This window comes from Fusarium oxysporum, chromosome 4 (genome assembly GCF_000149955.1).
Source record: "Fusarium oxysporum f. sp. lycopersici 4287 chromosome 4, whole genome shotgun sequence".
Classification (NCBI taxonomy): domain Eukaryota; kingdom Fungi; phylum Ascomycota; class Sordariomycetes; order Hypocreales; family Nectriaceae; genus Fusarium; species Fusarium oxysporum.
Window position 1 is genome coordinate 3,517,942 of NC_030989.1, and position 24,734 is coordinate 3,542,675.

Below are 24,734 nucleotides of genomic sequence, written 5' to 3' on the forward strand. Positions count from 1 at the left end.
ATGTAGATGCAGGGTGAGCTTGATGTGTTAGTCTCAATTATGGGTTACGAGAAGCTATTGATGAGGGAATGTGAGTATTTATGTGATCGATGGATATCTTGATCAACACCTGTTTGTCAGCCCCGGATTTAAGCTACTTAATTACGCGATTCGTATACCAAGTCTTATGATGGTAAAGGAATCCATTGGAACGACCCGACACAGGGTCTCAAAGTCATGAATAGTCGTGATTGGCCAGACTGGCTAACCCCATTGCCTAATTTCGTATTCACAGCTTCATGATTGGCCAACCCATATTCTCCGAAACGAGAGCTGTTCCTTCGGTGGACTGCCAAGAATAACAAGTTGGACCCAATTCTTGAAGAGACAATAGAAAGGCTGCCTAGCCTAGTTCTTTTCGTTCCATTCTTGACCGTTTCTTTGTGTTGGCCGCTGTTCTACAGAACTTGTTACTGCTAACTTGAACTCTGGTACTAAGATGTTTGCCATATCCTATTCTAGCCTGACAGGCAGCCGCGGCATCACAGGTTACAAGTGCACCTCATACTATGAATAGTCGCTCAAAGAACTATAGACAGAATCAAAGGAACTACGATGGCGAAAGAGAGACTTTCATCATTTGACAAGACGGCAAAGGATAATTCACCCGCTGTCTAGTAGTAACATGTCGTTTTCATTCACTTGAGTAGACAGTCCAGAAACATATAAATATCAGAGAACGGGCATCTCATCCTTTCCATAATCTCAAAACCCGCATCAAGAAACTGACTATCAAACTCAATCCACAATCTCTTACGAGTTGATCCTTGACGACAGGACTGAGCTGAGGGCCTTGAACTTTTAAGATGTCGTAAGTCATAACCCTGTCAATTCCGAGAATGTTCAGAGCCAGAGCTAACTACGTTAAAGTGACACAGACCAAAAGATCTGTCTCATCAGTCAACTGCAGAGCACTCTCGCCAATCATGCTGACGTGATGAGTCTCCTTCCACCCAATGATAGCATCGTGTCAAAGATGCGTGAAATCGACAGCATGTTGCAGGAACAGATTGCTTTGTTGGAACATGAAGTTGTAGAAGCAGAGTCCTATACATCAGATGGTGGAGTGTCTACTGAATCTGCCCAAGCACCCCATACACTTGACGCTGTACCAAGAACACCTGTTCCAGCAACGGAGGGTGACGACTTGGCTGGGCCTCACGGAAGGGATCTTCCAGATAGGCCCATCACTTCAGAAGAGATGGAAAGATTTCGACAGCGGCAACCGCCTCTTGAAATCGTGGATGTTCAGAGGCCGATGGTCGTTTATAATGTCAGGAGGAATAGGTGGAGAGAGCCATTCAGGAGTTCTGCATTGAATAGGCTGGTTCCCACGCCTACCAATACACCGTTTTTGCATAAACCAATGAAATGAAAGCCATGCGAGTGAGGTGGAGGTTGGTGAAGGCAGTAACGAGGGCTTGAATCATATTGCTTTACTAGGACAGAAGACTAGAAAACGAAAATGCGATAGTTCTTTACTGCCTTCTTGGAAGTAGGTAAATAAATTGATTCCTTTTCCGTAACAGAAACTGGTGCTTCAGTCCGTGGATATATCCAGCCCCTCAGAGAGCAAGAAAATCTCCGACGTTTAGATCAGAGTGCCAAAATAAACTGGTCTAAAGGCTTGCTAAGATATACTAAACTTACCTAAGTCTTTTTATCACTCAGAAAACAGGCCCTAAGTTTCCTTGCCTCCCCTTGCCAGGGAAGGCTATCGCATTTGGCTCTTTTATCGACAAGTGGTAGTGGGTAACCTTTCATTAACCTTTGTGAGACGCACGTAGAGCCGTAAACAAATTTCTTGATCACACCAAAGTGTGTTCCTCCGCGATGGTTTAATGGCCAGTGAAAGTCATGGCGTGCTATACGATGTTCATATCTGCGACCAGAGCAAACATGGTAGCCATTGGTTACAATAAAACGTTTATGCTCCCCTGGAAGTTCATGGAAAATAATGGAAGGTGTTGCTCTTGATTCGTTGTCTAGATCTGTCTCGTCGAGAGATCTGGTAAGGTTTGCCAACGAATCTAAATCTATCGGCAGCCTCTCACCATCAGGACAGCCTGTCTTTGGCGATTTCGGGTACTTTTTTGATATCAGATGTTTCCTAATTCCCTATCACAGAGCAAATATTATTTCAATAGCAATTCGTCCATAACTGCGTACAATCGTCCATCGTGATCAACTCGACTCTTGTTGACTTGCCTTTCGGATAGGGTTCAGTGTTTTTATTCGATAGCGAGGTGAGGGCAGCTGCATGATTTGTCGGAAGTGTAACCTTATAATTGACTTGTGATGGGTATGCGACTTTCTTATTGCTCTCATCATCCTTCTAAGTTTCCCTCCTTGAAGAGCAAGGGGAGACACCATCTGCTACTCCTGAATATGGGCAAATCAGTCAAAATCTAGGTTTTTCTATTTAACTTAAGAGAAGACACATGGCCTTGAAACATGTCTATAAATGAAGAGTAACCTGCCTGGTTACTCCCCTCCTTTTTCTTCATCAAACAATCCCCTCTTCCTCATACAGACAGAGACATCATTATACCAACACTAAATCATCTTTCAACTCCCTTCGTCAAGCCCATCTCAACTACCAATCCAAACTATTCTCAGCATTACATTGCACTCATCACAATGTGTTGCGGAAGCTCAAGGGACAAAAAGGCGGCCAAGAGTCTTGCGCGTAAGACGGCTTCTGAGTATAGAAAGTCTGCTATGCTAAACATGGCGGCCCAGCCCATGAGGGCTTCTACCCCTAAGATGGCTCCTGGCGTCGCAAACACTGGCCGCTGGTCCCCCAAAGGCTTCGCAGAGCCTAGCCGAAATTCCCTCGAACAACTCAGGCAGCAGGTGCAGAATGACATGGCCGCGAGTCCTGTCAGGGTGAACAGGCCCTCACGGCCTGTTCACTACGAACAATACCAAAGACCCGCGGAAACAAAGGAGGATATCTGGGCCCGTAACCAGGCAGAGACTCTCAGACAAAAGAAATCACGAGGCTCGAAATGGCGATAGATCGGTGGAATTTTGCGTGAGCCAGTCTCGTGTACCTTTTACCCCGTAGGGGCACCTGTTACATGAGAGCAGAGGCACAAATCCTATACCGCTTCTCAACACGATCCATTTGGTGATCCGGACGTCAACGATCACAGCAATGGCAAAAGTCAACCGGAAGTAGATGGTATCTAAGCTCAGAGGTTTCATACTTGATTCAGGATACCAATACTTCTAGCTCAGAGATAAATGATGTTGGTCTACCACGCACCAGTTTAGTCAATCCTTGATGTAGCTCATAGCTATGCAAGCAATGATATTCGATCCTTCTTTTCTCCAGAGAAAAAACCGAAAAACACACACACACAAAAGGGAAAGAAAAAAGGAAAAGATCTTATGTTCTCATTGGGCACTGTTATTACTTAGGAAACTGGTCCATTCTGGATTTGGGTGCTGGCTTGATTTGAAACGATCAGAAGGCAAGGGAAAGGGTTAGATGCTTGGGTAGGACAGGGGTCTAGGGGCTTGGGCTCAATGCGACGATGGCTTGATTTCCTCCGGGATTCAGGGTCTTCTACAGCTTTGGCAATTGATTGAATATAAATTCACTTCTTGGATCGGGTTCTTGGCGACTAAATAAGACTAAGCCGCGAAGCGCCGCTTTAGGTCACTGATATTGGATAATTCCGGACGCCGTCTAGCAATCCTGACGGTAACTGCGTCTTATCCAGAGATTAGAAGTAGCTCTGAGGCCTGAGTCAAGTTTTTAAGTTCTTGCAAAATGCTTACCAACGTGAATGCGTTCAACGATTTCACACATATCATTCAAGATGGCTCCGTCGCTCAAGAAAGCCACCACGTCTGATCTTTGGCTTCCATCCTGTTTTTGTATCTTGAAAATGTCGGCATTATTTTAAGAGCTCTTTGGGGGGCTAAAAACCGGCGACTGACGTCTAAACGAAACACCACTTCTGCTCAGATCGCTATCAGTGATGGGTCTCCACCATAGTTCACAAGGATCCTTCCCCTGCTGTTGTAGTATATAACGTGCCAATGCAAAAGAACTCGGCACGTCAACACAACGCTATGGTGGCAGGTTGTAGATGTTCTGGACATAATAGAGGCAGCCGTATCGACGTCAATAAGGTCAATCTTGTGAGGCCTGCCGGATATAAATGCTCTTACGAGGTGCCAGGTCGGTACTAAGTTCTATGTAGTGACTAATAATCTCTCAGTCACAAGTTTCAACTGCACATAACAAATCTAGCTCACGATAGCTGGGGTCAATGTACAGCATTGAGTCGAAGCTGGGGAGCCATCGTACCATATATCGCTCGACGGAACAGCCTTTCCTACCTGCGAGTGTTCATCTAGAACGAGATACAAATGTTTCAAGTCCTTTTCTTCAAATTCCGGATTTGCGCAGTAAATAAAGGACTGACTCTGTTGTGTGCTGGGAGTGGCCACTGTAGATATAGACAAGGCGTCAAAAAGCGAAGACTGGTTGGATAAGCCACAAGGGGTTTCTTGAGTCTTTTCTCTGGTTGTCTCTGAGCCTTTCATAGTAGAATGAATAGTCTAGGAAGATTCTAGCCACTATATATTGTATCTAACATACATACAGCAAGATCTACTTCTTTACTCTCAAGTTCTGTAAGTCTATATAATCAAGTTCTTTACAAAAAGCATGTAGCAACTTTTCAATGGAATACTCGAGCAAACTACGCCCCATTTAACATCATTCGAACTTCGACTGCTCTACCACACAGAATCGTAATCAGTATATGCATCCCATTTTCTCTGCAAGTCTGGCGGCATCCCACAATATCCAACCGGCTGTTCAACCCCAGGACCCGGTTCCTCAGGCCGGTACATAATATCCTTCAACTTACCAGTGCCGCGCAGCAATTTGATCATTTTCGGGGTCTTAGTATCCCTGTTATCGGGGTCCCAGAGATTGCTGATGTAGTAGCTGAGGGAGTATACGATGCCTTCCCGGTCCGTATATAGATACCGCTCATTACGTCGCGTATCATGCGCCACATCAAGAGCCTCCAGCATAGCTTGCAGCGCATCTGGTCCTTCATCTATGGCGAAATGCAACACTGTCTTTCTTCGATTGCGCCAAGACAGATCCGTTTTTCTGGCAAGCAGCTGCATTGTCTTTACCCTTCGCTTCTCAAAAGAACCCTCAGCGTTGGCAACCCTACACCACGGCCGTGCCTCAGAGCGACACGCCACTACGAGAGGAATCATCATTCCAAAAGCCTCGTGTTCGAGATCTGCGCTGTGCCATTGTAGAAGCCACCGGACAAATTCTGGTAGCGCGAGCAAAGCAGCTGTGTGTAGTGACCCATTATTTACATCTTTACCGCCACCGAGAGAGATGTAGGCTTTTAGGTTGCCTAGATAAAGGGCCGCATCGCTTAAAGGCAGGTTTTGAGTCATGAATTTGGTGGGATCGGGTGTTTTGGGCTTCTGGCTTAGATATGAGAATGAACGTCCTGGAATAACACACATTCTTATGTCTTTGCCGTGTAATTTGAGGAGAGATTCAAGAACGGGGTTGCGTTTGGGGTCGAGCATACAGGCGAAAGCCGCTGATACCTGGGAACTGGGTGTCGAGTACAACAAATTTGCTTGTCACCGTCAGCCATCACATCGATAAAAGCAGCTCAAGGGGTACTTACCATCATCTCCCTTGGCGACCAGAGCTAGTAGGGTTCTGTTTGATATCTTCAAGTCCGACATGAGTCCCCAAAGCAAAGGTGTAAGCGGCTCACGTTTCCACTGTTTGCATAAAGAAGCCGATTTCATCGTCCCCGCTGACACCCCGTAGTGCAGCAACTTTTCTACCAAAGTCCCTCCGTCAGGGAACTTGGCCATAGCCTTGTACAGGAGATTCGAGTCTTTGAGATGAGCTTTGCGTAATGCAGACATGCAAGACTTCAGCCACGTGAGGACCTCCTTTTCGTTGGCGCAGTGCTCAATTAGAGCTAGAGTTACGGCGTCAACATTCGCATATGGACACATGGCTCTGAGAGCGGCTTCATTTCCCGCTTTGCAAGCTAGGACAAAACACTTGGCGCCGTTTGCACCCGGGCTAGCTCCTCGCTCAAGGAGCAGTTTCATGGTATCCATGTCCGGGGCATTCTTCAACGTGTCGATGAGTGCTAGGGTGAGTTTGTCCTCGGTGATTTTGTGTTTAAGAAGACTAGTATAAACCTTGACTCTGAACGCTGGCTTCAGCGCCGAGGAGGTTCGTACCAAGTCGAACGCTGCAGCAGCGGTATTATCGTCCCTGATAGATTGGATGAGCAGATCGGTTATCTCAGCTGATTTGAGTTTGAAAGCCAATTTTAGAGGGAGGAATTCCTTCAATCTCACATCAGCACCATGTTTGAGCAACAGCTTTACTAGCCCCACGGCAGGAGTCCCCTCGTTAAGTGATATGATGAGTGCTGCCGAGGCAGCAGTCGTTGAAACTCTTCCGGTGTTGAGTAGGGCTTCGTAAATCCACAGACGCCTCTCGACCGCCATGGCTGAGGATACTGCTTGAGTAAAGCACGCATTTACAGCGCTGATTGGATCTACTTCGCGAACTAGTAGTGTGAATAATTCTTTGCTGCTTGTGGTGAGAGTCGCCTCAAGGTGAGCCGCCGTGACTTCTACACCACGTTTAATGAGCATCAACGGAACTACAGTAGAGTCTCCATGTTGTTCTACCATGGTACGCAGTAGGCTGGAATTTTCGTTCTTTTTGAGCCCTGGCTTGGCGTCTAGTAATAGCCCTAGGACAGATTCCTTCTGATCGTGATTTAGCTTGGGCGATCTAAATGCCGCAATGCAAGCTGTGCTGATGGACTCCCCGCTTGGTTGAAGTGAAAGCAGCATCTCCAAAATTGTCGTGGATCTCGAAGAGAATGCAGCAGCAATACCAAGAGATTTAGTGCTAACAAGTGGCTTGTGGGCAAGAAGGATCTTGAAGCCTCTGTCATCTCCTGACTTCGATAGAGCCTCCAGTGTTTCGTCGTATAGTACTTCAGACTGACCAATTTCCGCGTTACCAGCCTTATCGAGGAGGAGTCTCATCATTTCGAGCCTTGTTTCTCGAAGCTTTGCCTTCTTTGTCGCTGTGAAGCCAGTCTTGAGAGAAGTGGTAGTTGTATTAGCGGACAGCAAAGTCTTCAACAAGGTGATGTTGCTCTCCGTCACGGCAAACCGTATCATCATGCCCTGCTGAAGGTTTATATCGAGGCCATGCTTCATGAGACAAGTAATAATAGCAGCCATGTTTGGATGGTCTTCCAGTAAGTTTGGGACCTCTGTAAAGTCTATCCCTGATCCATTTGATGCTGTTGATTGAAGCACTAGCTCCAATGTATGTGTATCGACACTACTCGTCTCAAGCAGTGAGGGAAGAAGTACCTGAACAGCAGCTTTCGTCACCGGACAAGCTTTGCATAGAATCTCGAGCCTGGTGTAGTCATACAATGCAGCTGCGTAAGCATTACCCTGGTTATAGTTCGCATCTGCACCATGCTTAACCAACACACGGATGATATCCAATGCACGAGGGCTCTTGGACCCAGCGGCTACCAGGAGTGTCTTGTCAAGACCTATTCCTCTCGCGCCATTGTTGAGAAGGAAATGTATGATATCATATGTGAGATTGCCACCATTCTCTGCGATGCGCGAAAAAGCCTTAGGCAGGGCTTCTGATATTAGTGCCGCGTGTGGAAAGGATTTACAGACAATCTCTATAACTGGGAGAGATGCTTTGCGAATTGCGAGGTGAAAAATATTTAGTCTGCCCTCTTTTCCAGGCAGTGGTAACTGATATCGGAGTATAACCTTGAGGAGCTCCAGATCGGGGTCGGGAGATTGAATGATAAGACACAGTTGTTCAAGGAGAGCTTCTTTCCATATGCCTTTATCAGCGAGCATTTTGACAGCTATGCGTCGAATTGCTGGATCCGTGATCTTCATTGCGTCTGATAAAGCAGGAGAAAGCTCGTCGTCACTGATATTCCCTTGCAGTAGGATCCTTAGCATCTCGACATCAGCAGAGCTGAGAGCCATTTGGATGGACTTGTACGTGATGGTTGCACCCATTATCTGGAATACATCAACAGCACGATGATGCCTTTTGGAAATGGCTTCGATGAACCTTTGATTCAGTGGTTGTCCTCCAAATCGTAAGTCGTTTGCAGCCAACATACTCAGAAAACGAAGCATGTCGTCCTCTGAAGTGTCACACCGGACAAGTGACAGTAGGTTTGGAACGTCGTCTCTTCCTCTGATGGCGGCAAGCATTATTCCGAGAATGGAAAAGTCCATCATAGACACAGCCTCCTCGATGGATGGACGCACTCCGGCTTTGATCAGGAGGTTGATCATGGAGGTCCTTTTGGCCATGACGCTATAAGACATCTCTTGCCGAAGGGCCGGCACGTCTCTTAGAAGATTTGTTTCATCAAGGAGGCAATAGAGCGTATATCTTGTCTCGTAATCGGGGTTTCCCGAGATGCGCTCGCATGCTTGTACGGCAATATTATCATGCTCGACTCCGTTTCCTGTAGTGCTTAAGAAAGATGCAGCACTGAATTTCTGAACGGAAAACATGGGAGGCATCATGGAGGTTCGAGTAGTCAGGTAGGAAAGAAGAACAGCGACAGCGGCAACATTGTTCGCATCGATGACTTTGAGAAGATATTCCCCGGTTGCGATATCTGGTCGGTGATGAATGCATTGAAGCAGAATTCTTGTCTCGCATATCCCGCGGGGAGCCCCTTTAATGTTTGCTTCCAGGGAGTATTGCCAGTCCTCGACATTCATACCCTTTGGAGCCGAAAGCAAAAGCCCTATAACATCGACGTCATTCTTGGTAACAGATAGTCGCACATAATCTTTGCATATGGGTAAGATGCATGCTCCAAAGCTTAGAAGAAGCTTCATTGAGGGAATGTCGCGTCTGGCGAGCGCAATCACAAAGGCTTGATTCAACAGATTCGGCCCTGCGCCATACCGGCACAGGAGATGGATGTACGGTATGTTTTCCTGGCCTGTGACAATGCTCAACCAATTAGACAATCCATTGTTTGAAGAAGTTGAGCGACGAAAGATGCTGGATTGCCTCTTTTGTAACCTGCTGTCTTTGAAGTGCTCCCACAGCTCATCCACCGAGTCAATGTGCACAGAAGCAAGCACTGCATGCGCTACCTGCACATCGGGCAATGGAACCGCTGAGAGAAGCTCATTCAAAGCCTTTCCAACCTCATGTTTTGTAAAAGTCCATCTTTCTTCATTCAGCTTTAAGTTTCTTCGGCTCGGTACGCGCAAGAGATGTCTCTTTTGTTGATCTGGCGGACGGTAGCCTGCATCGCTTGTACGTGCCCTCACGAGCAATGCGCGTGCAGCACTGCGATGTTCAACGGTTGTTGAGGCTTCATAGTCGATCGGCGATGGAGTTTGGAGCGTCTCGAGCGGGGAGGGAGGGGAGAGGCCGGCATAGCGAGAGAGGATATCGAGATTAGGAGAAAAGGTTGAGCCAACAACAAGGCTCGAGAGACACACCATTTTGACTATCCATCCTCCAGCTATTACATATCTATTAGCACTGGGATGGTGAGTAGGCAAGTGTACTGTCGATACGCACCAAAACGAATGGCATTTCGAAAATGAGAATGAAATGATAGTAGTAAAATTACAATCAGCCCGGCTACCAAAGCCAAGGCCATCTCTGTCACCGAGTCCCAGTCCGGGGTACGAGTCTTTCAGCTCGCGAAACGAGCCAATCGCCCTGAAAGTGAGGCGCCGGGGTGCTTCAAAAATAGGCATCGTTTAAGTATCGAACCCCTCTTCAGCCGCACGCAGACAGCCCGTCTGATTTTCGACTTAGCCGCTGGGCTTTGCAGCCACCAGGTGATAAGTCGCCTTAGCTGCAGCATTGTGTAGGCTACGTGTCAGTCAGTCATAGAGCATCAGTGAAATAAGGCTCTCGTGGGCAATTGTTCTTCCTTTGTAATTGTTCATACAAACCTCGTCCTTCAGGGAATGATTCAAATGCTAAAGACTCGAGTATGCTTAACATATTCTTCCAATTCCATTGTTATTTGTGGGCTAATCTGCTAGATTGAAAATGTCGTTCTGAACGACTGCTTTCATGAAATAAGGCTCCGGCCTCCATGGTCGCTTTGGCCCCCATGTCTGGATGCATGGGGGCTTGCAGATGGCTTGAAAATATAGGCAGTCATCTCTTTTTTTCAGGTTCGTTGGTGCCCCCAACTCTGGATGTACAGCTGTGTCCAGGCCTCGGGCGGGTGGCCACCTCGTCTCATATATGATCATAAACCGATGGCGACTCACTCAAGTTTTGTTACTCCGTTAGACCATTCACCCATACTTTGCCATCCGCTCAGTGAATGCTGCAGCAGTCTGAATCACCATGGACCCTTCACGCGATCCATCTGCCTCGGTCAAGCGATCCGTCAAGTCCAATACTAGAAGCTCCAAAGACAGTATTGCCAGACTTGCAGATGATCTTCTCCGTCAATCTCTTACACGCAAGCCTGACATTGCTGCCCAAGAAGCATCAACGTTGAAGGCCAAGACGCCCCGATCCTCAGCAAGCGTCACTCGCTCAAGCATATCCAAAGCCAGAGGCTCCTCTGCAGCAGATGAATTGCTCCGCGCCTCTTTGGTTCGTGATGCTTCAGGTTCTGGGCCAAGCGTACCACCTTCCTATCGAACCCATAACAATGTTCCAAGCCCATCGTCAGTAAGCAGAGTCAAGGATAGCTCGACTATCTCGGCTGCTTACAGCAAGAGTCGGCTATCAGCACTCAAGTCAGAAGTTGCGCGTGCCAACGCTGCAGCTCCAGCTTACTCCAAATCTGACTTGTTCAAAAGCTCCTGTTCCACTGATATCCTCTTCCTGCTTGACACAACATACTCTATGAATAGCTACATCGAGACAGCAAAGAATCAAATCCGATCCATCGTCAAAGAGATCAAAGAGGTTTTCTTAAACGAGTCAAATGTGCGTGTCGCGGTGGTTGGATACAAAGACCATGGCGATGAGCCCAACATAGAATTCCTCGACTTCACTACATCTGTCACGGAGGTGTACAACTTCTTGGCCAGCCTTCAGGCATCTGGTGGTGGAGACATCCCCGAGGATGTTCTGGGTGGTATACAGAAGGCTATCAATGCCTCATGGATGCAGCAGACCAGATGTCTGATCCACATCGCCGATGCCCCTCCTCATGGACATGCTCTACATGACTACGAGGAGAGTGATGATGACTACTACAGAACAGCCAGTGAACCCCATGGTCTCACACATGGAAATCTTCTCAGTCGCCTTGTCAAACTCAAGGTCAACTATGCTCTTCTCCGAATCAACTCATCTACCGACCGGATGGCCCTTGAATTTGGTAAGTCCTACGGCGGTGGTTTTTCGGGGGCGGACGTAAAGCTCCATGAAAAGAATTCGTACAACATGGCGATTGAGGACTCGCTCATCTTGGCCAAGTCACGGGCTAAGAGAACAGCCACGAGCACTGGCCCTCTTTTCGAAGAACTACAGCTCGGAACTGGATACACAGCCATCAAGCATTTAGTTGTCAGCACGGTCACGTCTTCAGTATCGCGTACAGCAAACCGCTTGACTCTGGCAATGAGGGGCGGGAGCCGCGGTGGCTCGCACATGTTTGGGCGCCCAGAGTTGACCGCTATCTTGGAAGATGGCAGCGTTGCGAGAAGTGTGACTAGCAAAGGTGTTGCTCTTGAGACATCACCACCGCGCTGGAATACTCCTGGCTGGCTAGACAAGAAACTAGCCACGGAGGGCTTCTGTTTAGACTTGAGTGTCCATGGAGCTGATACTCTGGATGCAATGTTGGACAACGACGAGAACATCAAGCTTGGACTTATCAAGCTCGATATCAACGCACGTTCCAAGCCTTTTGCTGAAGGATCTCTGCGCGTCGCAGCGTATGCTCGCCCAGCTGCAACCACAAGCAAATTCGTTCTCAAATCATTCAAACACCCGGAACACAGACTAGCCAATCTAATTGAGGATATGCGAATGCAAGCACTCTGCAAAGCATTTGCGCTAGAGTTCAACGGGCTTGTCAAGTCTTCGAAGCCTATCGATTTTATCACTACGCTTTGTCTTCAGGACATGTCTCGCGGATCAAAATCAGACGACAATTTATCGCTGGAGCCGTTCATTGATGGCGAGTACATCAAGTACAACAGCAACGGGGCTTATGTTCTGGAAGACGACAGTAATCCATTCAACGAGATTGCGCAAGCCTTCTCACATTTCACCTTTGAGCGCTCCTGGGGCCATTTCCTCGTCACGGATCTTCAAGGTGTAGGAAACTCCTTCACTGATCCTGCAATCCAGACCAAGGATCCTGAACGCTTCAAACTCGGCGAAACGAACCTTGGTGAAGAAGGGTTCAAGTTCTTCTTCGCCTTGCACGAATGCAAAAAGACATGTCGTCAGCTGGGGCTTCTGACAAACAAGGAAATGCTTATGTCTGGCAAGTTCACATTCAGATCAAAATGGCCAGCCATGGACCCGACAGTTTGCTGCTCCAACAAACTATGTCGCAAGATTATCCGACTTGCAACAGCTAACAAATCGTCTGATTATCCTGAGCATAACTGGTGCGATGGGTGTTTCCCGCAACTGAAGCTTAGTGAGGTAAAGGTGGCATGTGGAGGATCGAAACATAATTTTCAAGTCTCAAGGTTTTATCATGAGAGTCAAGGCGAGAGGACGCCGACTGTATGTGAAGAGCATAGGGAGAAGGATACCACTGTTACTAGTGTTGTTGGAGGTGGGCTGTGGGAGACTACCAAGTCGACTGAGAAGAAAGAGATTTTAGGGCGATTATGGTAGACTTCTAGGTTATTTATTCAAGGAGAATAACACATGAATTCGATCTAGCACCATCCACATGATGCCACACATAGATACCCACTAGTTAAACATGGCCACGTTTGCATCCGCCTCCACAGCGTATACAACCATTACAACTCACCCCCTTGGCCATCTCAGAACAGCGCGGTGCAGTCTTGGTGGTGAACATCTCTCCAAGGGAACCTCTATAGCAAGAAAGCCGGCGCTCAGAGTTGAACGTCCGGACCATCTCAGGCGCAGCACGTCGGACGAAGTCGGCTTCAACCACGAGGCTTCAGAAGCGCTGTATCCAGTCCCAATGAATCCAAATATTCCTCTCGTTCACCACCGTTCGGAAGGTAGAAAACGCGATAGCCTAGAACACAAAATACGTGACGCTTTCCTATGCCAGTAGCATACTCTCGACTTCCAGAGAGCCGCCAGAAATCAATGACAGCTGGCTCGTTGATCTTCTGTACGTTCTCCTCTCTCAGTATGATGGGTTGCATATTGGGAAACCTGACTTCGAGTTAGGCTGTGTCCGGCTCTTCAACGTAGAAGTTGAGAATTTCTAGATCAGATGCAGCCTGAATGTCCGGAAAAGGAAGAAGATTATGACCTGGAATTGTTTCACGAGTGACGTTGAGAGTCTCTTCATCTTTATTTGTAGACATAGGAGACGGCCAATGTGTACCAGATCTCAAGAATGAGTTCACTATGGAAGAATTGAAGCGCGGGAAGTAATCGTCTGCTGGATCATCAGTCTCCATCGGTTGAGATGAGGACTCCCTTCGAAGAGATGGTTTGCTTGAGACCCTGGGAAGGTGTTGATCTAGAGGAGACACAACCGATTCACGACGGCGAAGACCTGATATCCTGGTTAGTATTGTTAAGGCACTAGACATTGAACAACCGACTTACCTTGTGAAGCTATAGAGAAATTCCATTGCGCAAGAGTCGCTCTGATAACCTCGGATGACATCGTGCCAGTGATTATGCGCATCGAGATTGGGGTTAGGAAAGGTTAGCGAGGCAATAACTCCAATAGACTAGAGTTGCGAGCCAGCGTAGCCCATGGAGCAGAAGAAAGCAGTTGAAGAGTTTAGTTCAAGAAAAGGGAACTTATCAAGTCTTATAAGTCAAAGGAACATGCTCCTCGTGAGTCGTCGTCATTCTTTAATCTTGGCAACATGTACATGCAACAGACTGCTGCTTATGGTCCGAGCTGCTCGTGCAACCATTTAATCTGCATGCTAAGCAATATGAATAGGCGCCCTTTGTTTCTCATTCAATGCAGCATTTACGGTGAGGATAACGCTAAAGGTGGAATGCCAAATGTTTGTTGATGTATTGGCAGGCTTTGACGACGAGGCGCAAAGCCCAATGAGACAGCACATCAATTCGAGAGATTGTTTCGACATCTAAGCCAAGAGACGAAATGCCACTTGAAATCAAGGCACCACTATGTGAGGACCCAGAAAATATCAGGCGCTGATGAGAAAAAGTTCAACAGATTATGACAGTAGAGAAATGGTAGCTAGCTGGGCTGTGGATAAAACAGAGCAGAGTCTATACACTTAGACCACCAATAATGCTAATCCTATGCCATCTCTGTTGTCCTGCTTTAGACACCCTCATGTATTCCAGTCTGGGATTCCTTCTGCCCTTGGACCCCTGCTAGACCGCGTCGGCTATTCATTCTTTTGGGAAAGTTAGAAATCTCCTTTTCACAAGACGCGACTTCATCCTTGGCTGCTTCGTACCGAGCACGAGCATGGCGAAGACGCTCCCGAACATCCTTGAGATTCCTCTTCATCTATCTGGTCTCCCGGCTGCCATGGTGTGGGTGTCTCTTGCGGGGAGACTGTTTTGTTGAGGTAGTTGCCTTAGCGTGGGGAGCTGTGCAGGGACAAGGTTGGTTAGTGTTTGAAATCTGACAGTTCAGATTGGTGACTTACTAGTGTTTCGTGCTGCGTTGTTTGGCTTGAGCATGGAGTTTGGGTGGCTGTACACGCTTGGTTGCTCATTATCAGGGGTATTGGCAGGGTAAAGACGCTTGGGCAGATTATCGTGCCGCTCCGGGCGAGAGACACTTGCCCATGATCTCTGGGCATTCGTGTCCTTTCCTATCGTATGCTCGTAACTGAGTATTTCCTAGAATTCAAAAGCCCAAAGGGGAGTTTTCTCTTGGCGGTTGAGAGCGGAGTACGCGGTAGCAAGGTCGAAGGAAATGCCATTTGTCCAGGCACGACTGTCAACGCGTCACATAGGCGTTGTAACAATGTTCATAAGATTAACTTGGTAACTTGCTTATGAGACCCAATCAGTTCTGTTGTCGTTGTTTGAAGCGTCCCGGAAGCTGTGTCTGTCCGCGGCAAGCTGCATATTCTGGCCCACATCGAACCGGCATGTGAAATATTTGCTTCAAACACTGAGGGATTACTTCGGTTGCTATTCTCATGTTATAATCAACCTCTCAATCGCGAGCATAGGCTAAACTGTTTCTGCCAGTTTCGTGATATAATAATAGTGGATGACACTCGTATCACTATAAGAACAACTACAACTGGATACTATCTCAAGTGGGAAGTACTTCATTTTGGAGTCGGGTAGGACTGATACGTTGGACTTCGATCTCAGGCAATACCATAAGTCTTAACTTGAACATTTTTTGTAATATGTTTTATCATTGTCTTTCATTTTCCTTTAACTTAAAAGTTACTACAGAAGATTAAGTAATCAATGGCGAAACATCCATATCACACGCTACCTCCCCAATTGCCGAGATATTGATTTCTCCAGCGTACATCCAACAATTAGGGATGCCACAGAACCTTCAGCATAAGTACATGCATCATATACCACTGGTTTTGCCATGCTAACGGCGGCGTCTGTCTTCAAGTTTGGCTGCGCCCAGTTAACGCCTTCACTTGAGACCTTGTGTAACTCTAACCCGACTCCTGTATCCCTCGAGAATAAACTCTGAAGTATTTGATGCGCTAGCAATTGCTTTCTGTTATGTTTCCATCTATACTGATGCCAACGAGATAAATGAAGTATATAGCCTTTCAGCTATGCACAGTGGTTGCTTCAGCAGCTGGTAGCATTTGAATCTCCTCATCTGCTGCGTCTGTCCGATGTCTCTCCCGATAAAAGTTCCTAAAAACATCCACGATCGTAAAGGTCAACGTGACAGCACCGACAATCAGAGTCGCCAACTGGTCCCTTTCAATGACCCTGATTGCCAAATCAGGTATCGTAGTACTGCGGTCTCGGTGAATCATCAACATTGAGGGCACAACCAGCATACCGCCGAAAAAGATACAGCCTCCCAGAACTTTTAAAGCTTCAACTGCATCTTTGTGGTTCTGTTCAATCATGGACCATACCAGCATGATGGTGCCAGTAAGGAATGCCAGGCCGATGAACGCGGTGAAGAGGTAGATGATAGTTAGCATCACCGGTAGCATTGCCTCATAGAGGGCGATAAAGAAACTGGTTCCTATGTCACCGAGACTGAAGTGAAATATTGTGAGCATCAGTGTGATGTAGCCATAAGCTATGTTTACCACCCAGCGTGCCGACGGCTTAGGCTTCCAATTCCGTGCATAGTCGGTATCAATCATGAACCCAATGATAAGAACAAGAAGAAATGGTGTTGCGGAATAGCATATAGTAAGCGGCCCGGTAATATCAATGACACGCTGGCCCAGTTTCACCGTGTCAGGCGGAATATGGTTCAGATCGAGCTGGGTGGTATTGAAGGGACCAAACAGGTCAAGATTAACCTCTGGATTTCGCAAACAAAAGATAGCCAGTGCGCGTTTGTCCATGCCTAGCATCCGCATCGACTGCACAACCAAGTCCGTGGCGGCAAATACAGGGTACGCCAGTGCTCCCAGAAGATCGCTTGAAAGGCCTGGCTTCTTGGGTTCATCCTCGTCCGCTAGGCAAAAGGCCCAGCTGGCGAGAACAGACACGAGAAGCATGTACCAACAATAGATGGTACCAGGGCCGTATAGGCCTGTCGCGTTGTTATAAAACTCGGGGTTATAGGGGAAAAGCCGCCCCGTATCTTGACGGATGAGGCCATCTGTAATTTGTAGTTCTGGGTGGGAATAGTTGCATAAAGAACTCATGATGCGATGGCGGAAAAGAAAGGTATCAGATTGGGTGAATGTGAAAGACGTAAATGATTTTGTGTATGGGGGTTTTCAAGGCGCTGAATGCCTCGTTGGGCTGAGCTGGGGGGTTTGAAAATGCCTTGCGACTTGCTAGCGCCGTGGCTGTTCAGGGCTCGTGCAGTTCAGCGAGACTTTGAGCCAAAGACCGCTTCAAGGTTAAAATGTAAATATTTTAATTACTATTACCATTACTGTATGTTAACCATTTCAAAACTCCCCTCATTAACCAACTCCAAAAGCGGTTGCCTTGGCGTATTAGTTTAATCAACTCAGCTTCCGACCCTCGCGGAGCTCTGTCTTACAGCCATGGATGCTGCTCAACTGCCGCTGAGGTCTCGCTTCCATAAACCCTGTCATGCCTAGGCTTCTCACTGAAGCCCTCACTATGTTTGATGCTTCCCGCATTGAACTCAACATCACTCCTGTGTCCCTCGAGAACAAACTCTGTAGCATTCCTCTTTCGACCAACAATTATACCATTAATTTTCGAGAGGAGCGGTTTGAATGTTGGGATACACGCGCAGACCAGTGCTGAAGTAACCTCTGCCAAAGCCCAAAGCTGTGGCCTGACGATGTCCCATGTAGTAAGCGACCACCTTTCCACCCATTTTATCCTCACAATAGCAAGCGCGATTGAACTTCACCAAAGGTCAGCAAACGAGATATGTTATTCGAGGTATACTGACAAGCATCCGAGTCCAAAGACAGTTGAGAGAGCGATTTTCTGAGATCGACGGAGGTTGAGCTTCCAAATAACGGGTAGTGGCAAGATAGCTACCACGAGATCGGCCAAGATGTTGATTCCAGCACAAACATAAGCAAGCTCTAGCCGATTCGTAACGCACTTCATCCTAAGATCACGATTCCAGACGGCTTCGAGGGGGGCGCATTGAAGAAAGAATATCAGAATTTGACAGATATTCCAGAGTACGACCACCATTATAGCCCCGAGGTATGCAGATCGCCAGTAGGACAGCGTTACGATCTTGTAGTAGAGGAGAAGAAATGTCATTTTTGCCCAGAATAGTCCTTCTTTGTAGAAGAAGGCGGCGATATACGTGCACTTGTGCTGTTAGCTGGACCTCCGAAAGATAGAGACGTAATCGAACCTTGTAAAATGGCGTGATCTTGTCCTCTGGCAGCGTGCCAGTAGGGTCGTTCAAGCCGAGTGGTACAACTGTAAATCTTGAGCTCAAGCTTTCCAAATATTGGTAATGACTTACGTGTAAGTATACACGATCCCATTCCTATTATACACAACTGAAATTACAAATGTTAGGATGGCTCCATATGGAAGCATCTGTTGGCTTACCAATGCCATCACAGCAGCAGCATCATCCCAATACGAAAGGCCAATGATACAACGACACCAGAATCTAAGGGCAACGAACAGAATTGATACGCAAAAGGCGAAACAGACCACCAATATTACCATGACAAGATGGGTATGAGACGACTTGGCAGCTTCTTGTTCGGTGATAGCCATACTGTATGAGGGAGCTGGAAGAACCGGTGATTAATCATTCTGAGAACGTTGCCGTGATGCCTGGAGAGGTTATTAATATTTGACTTGTAATTGAGGGCTTTTCTACTCCAAGAAAGCCACTCCCTCTTTTGGCGTCTTGCTTTCCAAGGGACCTGAATCGGACAGTGACAGCTGGAATGTAAGCCACTTACACGATGGCTAATTCCCGGTCTTGATCAAGATCTACCGAAGATCCAGGAACAAAGCCTCCTCGAATCGGATAATATAGCTAAATGGGGTATCAGGTCGTTGATCTTGTCGACAGCCAAGACTTCGTACGTCGACGCTGTCGAAATACGGCTTGGGCAGAGCGAACCAGCGTGTTGGATTCGCCGCGTGGCATTAACCGCAACGTTAAATGTAAATCCATTCCATATCAACCCATAACCACCAACGTTGATATTTCATTCATGCTGTCAAACGTCAGGTTGGCGAGGAAAAGTGACAGATGAGGCTCAAGATCTTCAACCCTTATGTCCGAGCACAAACGTTTGCAGTAGGATCCATGCATCCTACGATTACCAATGCATCTAGAACAAACGATCTTCTATCTGTAAAAGCTATGCAGGGTCTTGGCATCCGGTATTCTAGCTGAATGCGTTCAAGGACTGACATCCAATGTAAGAGATCTGCCCTGGTCGTGCGACGTTGCGAATTCACAATTCGTCACTCTACACCCACTGATAAAACACAGCCACTGATACTAAATTCCAGACCGAAGCGGTGGAATAATTGCCCGGCCAGTTAGACTTTTGTTTCAGCTCCTCCCAAAATGGTGTCGGTGGCTTGAAATCAAGTGTCGTCTTATTGGCTACGCTTTCACAATGCGAAATACGAGCACTGGGCAGTGTGACACTCCAGGCATCCGCAATTACAGGGGTCATCATTGGATGAGAACTGACTTGCCATTTTGAAGTACAATGTATATATCATGGACTTTCGCAACGGTCTATATCATACTTATAAACATCAGTCTTGAGATAACTATCCATCAGCATGGCAACTACCACAAAGCAAAAATTCCATACCTTGTTCAAGGATGATCCGTCAGATGACCACAATAAAATCGAACTCTTCTCCCCGCTTGAGTCTCAGCAACAGACCGAGATCACAGCATTCAACACTATCTCTCAATCCAACGTCGTTCCTCTAAGAAAGCTGAAACAATGGCCTCGAGCTGTCATATGCCCTGCCTGTCGAGAACTCTCTCTGACCCGAGTTGAACGCAAGATTTGTGGTGGTACGCAGTGAGTACAAACCCTGAAACAGGATATGTTGATGGAAGCTGACTCATAAGTGCCATGGCTGCATTGATGTTTGCGTGCACGATCGTTGGAGGCCCTCTTGCTTACATTGGGAATCAGTGGAAGAATACTGAGCACTACTGTTGCAGATGTAACCGGAGACTGGTGACTTGGCACTTCAGCTCTGGGACCGAGATTCACGTTTGGTAATTGATGTCGCTATATCGAAAATAGATGATTTATTGAGACCATAGACAGTTGTGTTTCAGCCTTGCCAATAGCTCTATAGTTGATACCATTGCTCTTTTATCCGGAGCTCAAATCCCATAGCCTCTTGAACTCGCTCTCCTTCTTCAGTAGCTCCCTTGGGTTATCCCACTCGATAACCCTTCCTCCTCCCATCACAGCAACTCGATCAAAGTCAACAACAGCACCCAGTCGATGTGCAATAGCGATAACCGTGCATCCCACGAACTCCTCTTGGACCACCTGTCGGATCAATTGCTCCGACTTGGCATCGACGTTGCTACTCGCCTCGTCAAGAAAAATAATCTTCTTGTTAGCGAGTATCGCTCTGGCAAGGCAAAGAAGCTGGCGTTGACCTTGTGATAGTCGCTCGACGTCGAGAATGCTGTCCAAGCCTCCGAGCTTCTCTACGGCGTCTTTCATCCTTAGGCGCTTGAGAACGGCGAGAATCCTCTCTTCAGGCTGCTCACCACGAGGAACCAGATTGTCGCGAACAGTAGTCTTCTTCATGAAGAACGGATGCTGAGGAACGACTGCCACAGAGGCCCGTACAGTTTGTCGCGGAAGCGTAGTGATGTCAATGCCGTCGAACTTGATGCTAGACTTCGAGTCAACCTCCAACATCCGGAGAAGACAGGCCATCAAGGAGCTTTTGCCACTCCCACTCCGGCCAACGACGCCGACCTTGAATCCTGCACTGATTTCCAGACTGACTTCGTGCAGTACTGGCTCACCCGAAGTGGTGTATGCAGCCGTCAAGTTTTCGATCTGCACGTGGCCATGAGAAGGCCAGCTCTCGGGCGGAGTAACCACCTCACCTAGAAGATTCTCGCTGTCAGTTGTGGAGCAGAACTCCTTAGTACGGCTAACAGCACCCAGTGAGGTCTCTAATTGCGTATAGTTCTTGATGAGTTGTGTGAGATATTGCGAAAAGGATGTCACATTGAGGAGGGCCATTGCCACAAACTTCGGCTCGAAGTTGTCTCGAAGCTTGACGATGAGAACCATCAAGATTGTAGCCAGCGCTGCAACTGCAAGATCAAGGATAACAGCTAGCCAGCGCTGAATACTGAAGAGGAGATAATATGGACGCTGAGATGCGTCGAGGAACTGAAAGTGTTGTTCCTTGAACTGCTTGACCCAGCCGAAGGATCTAACGCTGGACAATCCTTGAAGGGTGTCAAGGAATTGTGTGAACAGGGGTGAGTTTGCTTGTAGCTCAAGGATTCGGATCTGGCGAGAAGTCCGAAGGTAAAATCTCTGAAGCACTAGCGGAACTGTCAGTGAAAGTTAAAAAGGGTGTCAAGAGCGAATCTTACGCCAGCAGAAGAAAGCCAGAGGGGGCAGCGTCGCCACAAAGTATCCAGAGAACACACACATCAGTATAACAGCCATGATGGTGACGCTGGTATCAATGGCCAGGTCAATCAATGCAAACGGAAGCTCTGTGTCTATGACAGACATATCGCGGCTGAAACGGTTTGTTGTAACGCCAACATCCATCCTTGAGAAGAATGACAACGGAGCATTCATCACTGTTCGAAGTAGTCGGGCATGCAGGACTTCGCTGCTCAAGGGCACCATGATAACAAGGTAATGCACAGCCGCACCCATAATGCCAATTATCGCAAGTCCAGCTAGCATCGAGTAGAGTCCAAGGTAGAAGTTGTTGACGCTTTGTTGAGTGATAACAGAATGACCAGTCCAGAAACTTAGCAATAGCTCAGTCATCTTGTGGGCGGCGCCGAATAAGACTGTGAGCGCCACGAGCAACAGGACATGCCACTTGGGTACCGTATTGAAATAGTAACCATAGGTAGCAAGTTCTCCCAGTGCTCGGTTAGCAGATTCAGTCTCTTCTTCTGGTCCTTGAGGTGCCGAAGTTGATTCTTTATTGGCTGTCGAGGACTCGCCGTCCTCCTTGGCAGCCCCGTTCTGCCGAAGATGCAAACCACTGAAGTAATCAGTGTCGTTCTTGAGTTGCTCAAATGTCCCTTGATGCTGGACTGTGCCATGTTCGCTCAGAGCAACAACGTGGTCTGCGTATGCAAGCCGATGAACTATGGGATATCAGTACTCTCCACTCCGACCCATGACAGCTAAACTCACTGGCGTTGGTTACACAGACAACAGTCGTGCCAAGCTCTTTTAGCAACCCTGTTTCTGAGAAGAGCATCCGGTAAATATGCTCCTCTGTCGAAGCATCTTGTCCCGAAAAGACATCGTCGAGAATAAGCACTCCCGCCTTTGAGTGAATGGCCCTTGCAAGTGCAAGTCTCTGGTTCTGGCCACCGCTGAGAGAAACACCGCCGCTGCCCGCTTTCGTGGCGTCCTTGTCAGGCATCTCAGCAATGTCCTGCTCAAGTCCACATGCATGAACAACTCTATCATACCAATCTTTGTGATACGTGGATATACCAAGGATGTTCTGTCGAATCGTCAAGTTCTGAATCCATGGCTTCTGGTCAACAAATGCGATGCGTCGAGCGTCAGTGTAGACAAATCCCTTATACGGTTGTAACTCGCCCAGCAAGGCCTTCATGAGAGTGCTTTTACCAGATCCTACACTCCCAATCACAAAGGTGAAGTGGGATTTACGGATGGGAAAGGATATGTTGCTGAGAACTGGTGCTTCAGTCTTTGACCATCCGAAGCTGGCGTCTGAGACGATCATGAGAGGCTGGCCAATTACCACTGATGGTTCGTTGGAGCGATCGAGTAGCTCAATCGAGGCTCTGTCCTGAGAAAAAGCACGCGGCCCGAAATTCCGGATTTCTTGTTGGGCTCTGCTATCGCGGACACTGAGAGGTAAGCGGTGATCCTTGCAGCTATCAGATAGCAGAAAGCCCTGCATCCGATCAAAGCATGCCAGCGATGCCTTCATTCCAGGAATGGTTCGTATGAGTGTGGACATAGGGTTCGACAAAAGATAGATAAGCGAAAGCGAAGTATATGCCGAAGCCGTACTCAAGGGGTTGCCTGTCTCTTGCGATATCACAACATAAGTTGCGAACGTAGCGAGTGGGGCTATGGCTTCCATGCTATTTTCTAGACGTTGAAGTTAGCGGTTTGGCGTATCTAAAGTCATTCGTAGACCTACGGAAAAGGACTCGCCAGCACATCAGTTTACGGAACTTCTTGGACAGGTCCAATTCTCTGACACGTAAACTTTGGACCAGGTTATTGAGAACATCCGTGAGCCCGAGCATTTTCACCTCCTGTAATCTTGATCAGTGACTCAACCCGAGCGTCTTTGAAATGGGCACTTACTTTCATTGAGCCTAGCATCGAGGCAGTAACATCAATGCGCGTCTGAATACCACGAACCCACCGCTTCTGTGCGTTTGCGATATACTTAGCTATCATCAAGATGCCAGTGGTCGAGACTAATCCCGTGTTAAAAGTGAACTTGTTAGCACCAGGGAACGCAAACCTATTGCCACAACCATAGGTGCCAGAAATGCCATGCCCAGCTGTCTGTATAGAAGATATAAAGCCACTCCGCACTCAATAGGTGAGGCCCACATCTCATGTATGCTTGCGAAGTTCATGCAGATGTTTTCGGTGTCGGCAGACATCAGTGTTACAGCAACTGCAATACGTTAGGTTTTCCCATTGCCTAAGAGTCCCATTTTCTTACTTGATTCGTCAAAAGCCGTAATGCTGAGATCGAGGGTCTTGTCATAAATCAGGCTGATCAGGCTACCCCTGACTGCTGTGACAAATCTAGATAATTAGCCTCGGCTTCTCAACCGGCGGATCTTTGATCTCACTGATAAGTCATATGCCAATAGAATGCGTTAGCGATCTTGAGAATGTTAGCCTGGATACCACAAGAAACACGGGCGAGATACAAACCGCCAGTCCGATGAAGACACAACACCAGGCACCCGTGAGACCCCATCCAATGGCTTTATCTTCATCCAAGTTACTCGCAAAGCCAATGGTTCTCTGAATCAGAAAAGGCTGTGCGTATTTAAAGGCCATCAAGCAAATACGGGATAACATTCCGAGAAGAAAGACTGTCCTAGAAGACCAGATGGTGGACCAAAAGAGAGCGTTACTCTTAATTTGATTCGCTAGACTGTCTGTCAGCTTCGCATATTCTGCAGGAATGTGTTGTGAACTCACCCGCACGCCATGACTTCTCCACCTGCGCGAACAATCTCTTTCCCAACAGACTGTTTTCAATGGCATACCTGTTATCGCATTAATTGGGTCAGGATGTAGACAGTCAAAACAACATACAGATCATGCTCAGTCAAAAAGTTGGAGAATCCTAATTTCATCAGAGGGTTGATCCACCAAAAGACACTGCGGCCCAGTATACCGCTCGTCGTCTCGGGTGATAGATCGCGGTACTGACTCTAATATGGCCTCTTTTCCCTCCTTAAGAACACGAATGAGAGCTAGCACAGAAGCTGCCGTGACCGCCTCGCAACTGCTTCGCACCATCGAGAAACCATAGCGTTCTGGGTATAGCGCATCGTTTTGAGATGTGAAAAGAGATAGACGTTGATGATTGTCGAAGGTCTCACAGAGCGTGTATGCTCGACATAAGACAGTAAGCCCAGCAACAG

At 47.5% G+C, this 24,734-nt stretch overlaps 9 protein-coding genes across 10 annotated transcripts; 4 read left to right on the forward strand and 5 right to left on the reverse strand.

Moving 5' to 3' along the window:
- Window positions 1–845: 845 nt before the first annotated feature.
- FOXG_04136 (uncharacterized protein) lies at window positions 846–1,401 on the forward strand (the record flags this gene model as incomplete). The annotated part of the gene is made up of 3 exons (XM_018382030.1): window positions 846–850; window positions 910–1,312; window positions 1,363–1,401. The coding sequence occupies 3 exons, from the start codon at window positions 846–848 to the stop codon at window positions 1,399–1,401; spliced, it is 447 nt and encodes a 148-aa protein (XP_018238663.1).
- A 1,278-nt stretch (window positions 1,402–2,679) lies between these two features.
- Window positions 2,680–3,060, forward strand: FOXG_04137 (uncharacterized protein; the record flags this gene model as incomplete). The annotated part of the gene is made up of 1 exon (XM_018382031.1): window positions 2,680–3,060. The coding sequence occupies one exon, from the start codon at window positions 2,680–2,682 to the stop codon at window positions 3,058–3,060; it is 381 nt and encodes a 126-aa protein (XP_018238664.1).
- A 1,512-nt stretch (window positions 3,061–4,572) lies between these two features.
- FOXG_04138 (uncharacterized protein) lies at window positions 4,573–9,830 on the reverse strand. 2 transcript variants are annotated; one of them, XM_018382032.1, is made up of 3 exons: window positions 9,698–9,830; window positions 5,730–9,638; window positions 4,573–5,678 (listed from the first exon to the last, which is right to left on the reverse strand). In XM_018382032.1, exons 1-3 carry the CDS (start codon window positions 9,777–9,779, stop codon window positions 4,798–4,800), a joined length of 4,872 nt encoding a protein of 1,623 aa, XP_018238665.1. In that variant the 5' UTR covers window positions 9,780–9,830; the 3' UTR covers window positions 4,573–4,797. The 2 variants fall into 2 exon arrangements, with proteins under 2 accessions (XP_018238665.1, XP_018238666.1); XM_018382033.1 differs by having other exon boundaries at window positions 5,730–9,830.
- A 253-nt stretch (window positions 9,831–10,083) lies between these two features.
- Window positions 10,084–13,097, forward strand: FOXG_04139 (uncharacterized protein). Its single transcript, XM_018382034.1, has 2 exons — window positions 10,084–10,119; window positions 10,174–13,097. The coding sequence occupies exon 2, from the start codon at window positions 10,487–10,489 to the stop codon at window positions 12,953–12,955; it is 2,469 nt and encodes an 822-aa protein (XP_018238667.1). The 5' UTR covers window positions 10,084–10,119; window positions 10,174–10,486; the 3' UTR covers window positions 12,956–13,097.
- Window positions 13,098–13,485: 388 nt separating this feature from the next.
- FOXG_18749 (uncharacterized protein) lies at window positions 13,486–13,937 on the reverse strand (the record flags this gene model as incomplete). The annotated part of the gene is made up of 2 exons (XM_018398884.1): window positions 13,486–13,823; window positions 13,877–13,937. The coding sequence occupies 2 exons, from the start codon at window positions 13,935–13,937 to the stop codon at window positions 13,486–13,488; spliced, it is 399 nt and encodes a 132-aa protein (XP_018238668.1).
- A 1,706-nt stretch (window positions 13,938–15,643) lies between these two features.
- On the reverse strand, window positions 15,644–17,141 carry FOXG_04140 (uncharacterized protein). Its single transcript, XM_018382035.1, has one exon. It carries the CDS (start codon window positions 17,092–17,094, stop codon window positions 16,024–16,026), a length of 1,071 nt encoding a protein of 356 aa, XP_018238669.1. The 5' UTR covers window positions 17,095–17,141; the 3' UTR covers window positions 15,644–16,023.
- Window positions 17,142–17,347: 206 nt separating this feature from the next.
- FOXG_04141 (uncharacterized protein) lies at window positions 17,348–18,625 on the reverse strand (the record flags this gene model as incomplete). Its single annotated transcript, XM_018382036.1, has 5 exons — window positions 17,348–17,777; window positions 17,826–18,202; window positions 18,249–18,316; window positions 18,363–18,399; window positions 18,452–18,625. The coding sequence occupies 5 exons, from the start codon at window positions 18,623–18,625 to the stop codon at window positions 17,438–17,440; spliced, it is 996 nt and encodes a 331-aa protein (XP_018238670.1). The 3' UTR covers window positions 17,348–17,437.
- Window positions 18,626–19,572: 947 nt separating this feature from the next.
- Window positions 19,573–21,417, forward strand: FOXG_18750 (uncharacterized protein). The gene is made up of 2 exons (XM_018398885.1): window positions 19,573–19,911; window positions 19,962–21,417. Exons 1-2 carry the CDS (start codon window positions 19,661–19,663, stop codon window positions 20,116–20,118), a joined length of 408 nt encoding a protein of 135 aa, XP_018238671.1. The 5' UTR covers window positions 19,573–19,660; the 3' UTR covers window positions 20,119–21,417.
- On the reverse strand, window positions 20,118–24,564 carry FOXG_04142 (uncharacterized protein). Its single transcript, XM_018382037.1, has 11 exons — window positions 24,403–24,564; window positions 24,286–24,353; window positions 24,013–24,233; window positions 23,928–23,962; window positions 23,795–23,880; window positions 23,588–23,746; window positions 23,425–23,540; window positions 23,255–23,372; window positions 22,264–23,202; window positions 21,474–22,214; window positions 20,118–21,422 (listed from the first exon to the last, which is right to left on the reverse strand). The coding sequence occupies exons 1-11, from the start codon at window positions 24,441–24,443 to the stop codon at window positions 20,215–20,217; spliced, it is 3,732 nt and encodes a 1,243-aa protein (XP_018238672.1). The 5' UTR covers window positions 24,444–24,564; the 3' UTR covers window positions 20,118–20,214.
- Between the last annotated feature and the right edge of the window lie 170 nt (window positions 24,565–24,734).

What these genes read in the sequence shown, in the direction of transcription:
- FOXG_04138 (XM_018382032.1), bottom strand. Translation starts at nt 9,779, where the DNA reads ATGGCCTTGGCTTTGGTAGCCGGGCTGATTGTAATTTTACTACTATCA. An exon ending in TCGAAATGCCATTCGTTTTG is followed by an intron (nt 9,639 to 9,697) that starts GTGCGTATCGAC and finishes GATATGTAATAG; the next exon opens with CTGGAGGATGGATAGTCAAA. An exon ending in GGTCGCCAAGGGAGATGATG is followed by an intron (nt 5,679 to 5,729) that starts GTAAGTACCCCT and finishes GACGGTGACAAG; the next exon opens with CAAATTTGTTGTACTCGACA.
- FOXG_04139 (XM_018382034.1), top strand. Translation starts at nt 10,487, where the DNA reads ATGGACCCTTCACGCGATCCATCTGCCTCGGTCAAGCGATCCGTCAAG.
- FOXG_04140 (XM_018382035.1), bottom strand. Translation starts at nt 17,094, where the DNA reads ATGAGTTCTTTATGCAACTATTCCCACCCAGAACTACAAATTACAGAT.
- FOXG_18750 (XM_018398885.1), top strand. Translation starts at nt 19,661, where the DNA reads ATGGCAACTACCACAAAGCAAAAATTCCATACCTTGTTCAAGGATGAT. An exon ending in AAGATTTGTGGTGGTACGCA is followed by an intron (nt 19,912 to 19,961) that starts GTGAGTACAAAC and finishes CTGACTCATAAG; the next exon opens with TGCCATGGCTGCATTGATGT.
- FOXG_04142 (XM_018382037.1), bottom strand. Translation starts at nt 24,443, where the DNA reads ATGAAATTAGGATTCTCCAACTTTTTGACTGAGCATGATCT. An exon ending in TATTGGCATATGACTTATCA is followed by an intron (nt 23,881 to 23,927) that starts GTGAGATCAAAG and finishes CTAATTATCTAG; the next exon opens with ATTTGTCACAGCAGTCAGGG. An exon ending in ACCTATGGTTGTGGCAATAG is followed by an intron (nt 23,541 to 23,587) that starts GTTTGCGTTCCC and finishes ACACGGGATTAG; the next exon opens with TCTCGACCACTGGCATCTTG.